This window comes from Triticum dicoccoides, chromosome 4B (assembly GCF_002162155.2).
Source record: "Triticum dicoccoides isolate Atlit2015 ecotype Zavitan chromosome 4B, WEW_v2.0, whole genome shotgun sequence".
Lineage (NCBI taxonomy): Eukaryota > Viridiplantae > Streptophyta > Magnoliopsida > Poales > Poaceae > Triticum > Triticum dicoccoides.
The window spans coordinates 499,743,168-499,749,438 of record NC_041387.1 but is presented as its reverse complement, the minus strand read 5'-3'; the positions used below and the strand labels follow the sequence as shown (position 1 = coordinate 499,749,438).

The window sequence follows — 6,271 nt, the reverse complement described above, 5'->3', positions numbered from 1 at the left end:
CGCAGGTTCGAATCCCAAGTATCGCGAACATATAGGACGTGTCAGGGATTCGGACACCAAGCCCCCACCACCGCCAGAGCCCCCGTCCATGGGCCTCCAGTCCACCCTGCAAAACTCAATGTAGCGCATGGGTCCTAAACTGATCCCGGCTTATTTGCCAAAAAAAACATGATCTCTTAAAAAAACAGAACACCAGCTTCAGTCATTACTCTATACCACTCTCAGGAAGTACTATATCACAATCTGGAGATGATGCATAGGATGACGCCATTGTTCAAGCAAAATATTTAGTCTATTGTCAATCTGTCTTCTGATTAACACAACAAAGCTAAAGCCAAGGGCGGCATGAACTTGGCAGTTGCCACCATCACAGAATATACAGGTTCATGACTCAAGTTTCTCATATGAACAACCACACCTCTCGAGTTTCATGACAAAAGTTTCGCTCTGCATATCTGCCGCAGGGGCACTTCGATAGTATTGGCTTTCCTCAAGCGCACATCAGCGCTTCGTCGCAGGTTCGAATCCCAGGTATCGCGAACATAGAGGACATCCCAGGGATTCAGACACCAAGCTCCCACCACCGCCAGAGCCCCCCGTCCATGGGCCTCCAGTCCACCCTTCAAAACTCAACGTAGCGCATGGGTCCTAAACTGAACCCAGCTTATTTGCCAAAAAAAACATGATCTCAGAAAAAAAACAGAACACCAGCTTCAGTCATTACACGAACAGCATATCTATACCACTCTCAGGAAGTAAAATACTCCTATATCACAATCTGGAGATGATGCATAGGACAACGCCATAGTTCAGGCAAAATATTTAGTCTATTGTCACTCTGTCTTCTGATTAACACAACAAAGCTAAAGCCAAGGGCGGCATGAACTTGGCAGTTGCCACCATCACAAGAATATACAGGTTCACTTTCATGACTCAAGTTTCTCATATGAACAACTGCACCTGTCAAGCAGCAAACACGAAATCTTCTCGAGCATTGCTGCCACAGAAACGACGAAACTGTTATAGAAGATCGCAGGGCTGTTAACCAAATCCAGGAGGCGCATCAAATCCAGGAGGCATATCAGGATCCTCATCATCGGCGTCCCCCAAGCTACCAGCGCCCACTAGCTCACCACCATTTGGTTTCGCTTGGGTATGATTCTGCCCATCATCACATGGCTGATCCTGCTTTACTACGATGTTGCTGCGCTGAAGGTCACTCAAACCAAACCCTGGTGGTTCCTCTGGGTCATCATCTTCCACCTGGACAGTAACAGGTGCTGATGCTTTTGCTGGCGAAACTTGCTCGCCTTTGCCATTTCTCTTCAGCTTCTTGGGAGAAGGCCCTGTGTCCTTTTGCTGTTCAGGGTTCATTATCCTATCGAAGACAGTTTCCACGCTTCCTCGGATATCAGTTTCACCTGACTGGATGACACTCCACACCTCATCTGATATTTGACCCATTATTTTGCTCCTGATATGGAAATGCAACATAATAACAGATGAGCTACTGATATCTCTGGTGCATAGTAGTAACAACTCCCAGTATTTGAAGGAGTGCGGAAAAAAAACACTAAACCCAGAGATAGTGGCTCAGCTTACCCTATGTCTTGAAAAATCGCATCAGAGAGTTCTTTTAGCTTTAACTTTTCAGAGCCATCTTCACTTAGTACCATTGACTGCTTCACTTCTGTGATTATGTTGTTGCGCAGCACCTCCTGAAAAAAATGACTTGCCATTAACTTATAGAATTGCACGACATTAAGATCTTATCTGGTGCACACGATGTGCTTATTAGTCCAGAGTCCGGACAGCACCGGGAAAGAATACTAATGTGGCACAAGGACTGCCGCTAAGGTGATGCATGACAAGTGTTTAAATGCATAAAAAAGGTTAAAAGTGCCATGTGCGTAAATGATCCCAAAGAACACACCTGTGCTATAGTTGAAATATGTCAACATTGAATAGCTTACATAGTAAAAACAGATAGAACACTGTTATAGAACCGACACCTTTTGGACGACATGCATATGACGTTTCCCATCCAGCTATTTTAACTTTTGTTCCTAGAGCATCTGACGGTGCAGAGCATTTATCGGATGCATGTCGTGTGCACATCCATTCCCAAACAGACAACATATAACACAGAACCAGGAAACCTCTATCAGTACATTTTAGATATGCTCATTAAAATCAGTATCCAGGACAGGGCAAGAGTGGACCCCACTGGAACACAATTGCAATGAAGTTGAGCATCTGGAAATCAGCTTAGCTGCATGACTGACTGATAGATACACAACAAATACCAGTTTATTGACTATCAGTCGCCACATTTATGTCTCAAAAGATGACTTGGAAAATAATTACACAATGTCACCAGAACTTTGTAATGAAGTAAACTACTCCCTCCGTTCCTAAATATTTGTCTTTTTAGAGATTTCAAATGGACTACCACATACGGATGTATATAGACATATTTTAGTGTGTAGATTCACTCATTTTGCTCCGTATGTAGTCACTTGTTGAAATCTCTAGAAAGACAAATATTTAGGAACGGAGGGAGTAGTAATGATGCTATCAGTTATTACTCACAAAACTTGACGTCGGTTACCCCTCAAAACTAGACTAATCGATGAAATTAATAACAACTATTTATCAAAAACAGGATTGATCAATGAAATTGATATTAACTATTCCATAAAACAAGATTGATTGATGAAATTTAAGTGCTATGTTAGTGTCTACTGCTTTTGATGATCCTGCATGTCAGATGAGCATATCAAGACTATCAAAAACAATGATGGGTGAAGTTTTATTGTCTATCTCCGAATGGGGTGGTACCAGACCAGTAACAAGCTACATCTAGATAATAAAGCTTACCAAATATTCAATGCGCTGGTTCTAGCTTTAAACCTACTTATTATCATTCATTTCCATATCGGCATTTCAGCCCAGTTTTGAATCATCATTGGAATGTGAATCCAGCAATCAGCAACTACCTTCTATATGTTAAGGTAAGTTACCACCCGGTAGTTCAAATTTGTAATTCGTTTATAGTCATCCATCAATGCTGCAATCGTACACCATCTGCACAAGCAGTGGGGCCTAATGTTCCCATAGTCCTAATACGGCAATAGCATCGGTCTCTCACAGGGAATTAGATAAGGTATATGTGATTGTATTTGTGCGCAGAATTTTCACATGATAAGGCCTCGAGCAGCGTTACTTGATCATATGTATCCATTTGTTTTCTTTTTTTGCAATATTATACATCCCAAATTTGCGCCAGATTCCAACATCTGTGTCGAATTCCAAGTGTTATTTGACGTGTCCAATCATTTCCATTTTTATTTTTGGCAATATTATACATCCCAAATTTGCACCAGATTCCAACATCTGTGTCGAATTCCAAGTGTTATTTGCCGTGTCCAACAAAAAACATAAAATCGGACACCTGCATTCGAGTTGGATTTGGACACCCGTGTCCATGTCCGAGTCTAAAATTACATAGATTAGAGGCTGATATTTTCTTGGATTGCGTGGATTTTGGAAGAAGTTTCCATGTGACATGCCATATTAGTTCCTCTCTTTCCCTCTGCACACAGGATGGAGTCTTCCTTCAAACCCAACACAACCGAGATTGGGTTATGGTGCAAGTTACCTTTGTACAAAGTTCAAAAAGGCGCTAGGCGTTAATTATGCGTTTGGGCACCTACGTGCGCTTTTCTAGCTTAGGCACGATTAGGTGAAATTAGGCGCAATTAGGCGTTAGTACTGTAACGGTGAAGAAATAAGCTAGATGGGCTGGCCTAGCCCATTAAACTACAGGCCCATCTTCATATCCTCCTACTAAAGCTCTCATCTGGTCCAGCCGATAGAAAATTTAGGTTTCCTCCTCACGCCGCCTCCCCCCCTCGTCCTCTCTGTCTGGCTGCGCGAGGCTACCTTTCTCCCTCTTCCTCTGTCCCTTGCCGGAGAAGCTTGATCCCTCGCCGGAGAAGCTCAATCCCTCGCCGGAGAAGCTCGATTTGTCATTGGGGCAGTTGAATCCCTCGTCGGCGAGGATGAATCCTCGCATGGGAGGTCGAATCCTCGCCGGGGAGACTGATTTCTCGCCTGAGAAACTTGATTCCTCGCCGGAGGACCTCGCCGGCCGCTTTTTTGAGCGCCTAGGGACAAAGCGAGGCGCTATGCCAACGCCCTGTGCTTAAGTGCGCCTACGCGAGCGCCTAATAGCACTTTTTTGAACAGTGCCTTTGTATGTGTGTGTTTTCTCCTTAAAAAACTTGTACTAGTTATCCCTACCACCGATGCTGCAACTAAACCAAACCAGTGCACTACAGAATGAAAACTACTCTTTAGACACTCACATCTATTCCAAACATATAGTAAGTGTTAAGGAATCAGGCGATAGTGCTCCACAGGAGATTTCCATATCAAATACAATGCCTCCAATACCAACAGTCCTGGAAAAGATGAGCACCCGAAACCTAGCAAACACACAATTGATTCAATTCTCATGTATGGTTCAATTAAAGGCGGCCCTTAGGGGCAAATTCTACTGAGGTGCCACAATGAATGAAACCAATGCAGAACAAGTTCTAGTCTTTTGGCCATGCCCCATGCACTCGGATGTCAGATCTACTACTAAAACCATAAAAGGTAACCCGTTTGGACACGAAGGAGTAACAGCGGCGCAATTGTACAAATACCAAGGTACAGGTAAAAGGATTTGGGGGAGATGGGGCGGTTTGGGGGGTGCTCACGTTGTCCTTGACCTTGCGGACGATGGCGCGGCGGAGGGCGTCGAAATCTCCGTCATCCTTGAGGCGCCCCACCACCTCCGCAGCAGTCGGCTGCCGCCGCCTGCCGAAGCTGCCGAGGTCGGCCATGGGGACGGGGAGAGAGGGGCGGTGGCTCCAAACCTCTAACCCTAGAGAGGGCAAACTCTGACTTTTAGAAAGATCGGAATTCCAAGGAGAACTTGTTCAGGGGGCTGCCGGAGGCGGTGATGCACGCCGGTGGAGTGGTGGCGCTAGGGTTAGGTCGTCGCCGTATAGCTGTGAGGAGAGGACGGAGTAGCTGAGCGAAACGGTAAGGGCATGTACAACTTGCATGTAATTTAGAGATGTCAATAAAAGCATATTTATAATGGTTGCCACATAATAGTAGCATAGCATTTATTATAATACGGTATCACGATATGATACTTAACTTCTTTTTTCTTATTTAATTATATGTCGCCTCATCAAAATTGCTTAATTAGCATGCATGATACTACTATGATACTCCTATTAGAACTAGCTTTATCCTTATTCTCAATAACAAGATATTTCTAAAAATATGGTAAGCATTGTACTAAGAGAGATAAGAGAAGACAAGTCTTTTCTTATGATTTCTCTCTTCTCCATGTTAATATTTATCTATTAATTTTTTGACAAAAGGTAGATTTTATTGACTCAAAAATAAAACATCAAGTGGACAATGAGCACACATCCAACCTCACCATAGCTAGAATGTACATAGCCACTACGAACACTGCACACACAAAATACCGGCAAATAGCAAAGTCATATATAACCAAAGCTAGCTATGCCTAAGCGAGAAAAAAGAAAAAAATCAAAGCGATCAAACCTGCGGTTGACAAACTGCAACTATGATCGTATCCGCACCAACCATCTCATGACACCACAAAGACAATAGACAATGAGATTCTTCAACAACAGCGCCTTCAAGAAGGGAGCATCGCTCAAGCGTCGTCGTCACCGGATCCAACCACCAAAAGCCAAATTCTAGGTTTTCACCCTAAAGAACCAGTTTGAGCATATCCGAGCAATGCCTCCAACAAGGTAACGACACAGAAAATATCGCCATTTCCAGGTTAACCAACTCGGGTCATACCTATGTTTTCACCCCCGTACTCATCAAAGTCAATGTTGTGTTGTCGCTGCCACTTTTCCACAATCTCAGCAGGTACATGCATTTGGCTGCCACTGCCACACCACCATATCATATGCATCAAGCCGTCGTTCGTAGATTGCATCTCACCACTGAAGGCAGCCACCAGATCTGCAGAAAGAAATCCTCACAAGATCGTTCGATGGCCACCAAAATCCGCTACAAAGCCGTAATCGCATGTCGGGGAGGTCACCATACGAATTAACAATGACATCGATCCCTCACCGGGCAGCCGCTCGCATGCCTCAAGGCCCCACCAGCAACGCGGGCAGCCATGGGCAGGTGCTACTTCTTGAGCTTGCGTTGATTTTTT

The 6,271-nt window shown here is 44.1% G+C and overlaps 1 protein-coding gene across 1 annotated transcript; it reads right to left on the bottom strand.

The window, feature by feature from the left end:
• Window positions 1–667: 667 nt before the first annotated feature.
• Window positions 668–5,103, bottom strand: LOC119291103. The gene is made up of 3 exons (XM_037569816.1): window positions 4,767–5,103; window positions 1,603–1,718; window positions 668–1,474 (listed from the first exon to the last, which is right to left on the bottom strand). Exons 1-3 carry the CDS (start codon window positions 4,890–4,892, stop codon window positions 1,042–1,044), a joined length of 675 nt encoding a protein of 224 aa, XP_037425713.1. The 5' UTR covers window positions 4,893–5,103; the 3' UTR covers window positions 668–1,041.
• Between the last annotated feature and the right edge of the window lie 1,168 nt (window positions 5,104–6,271).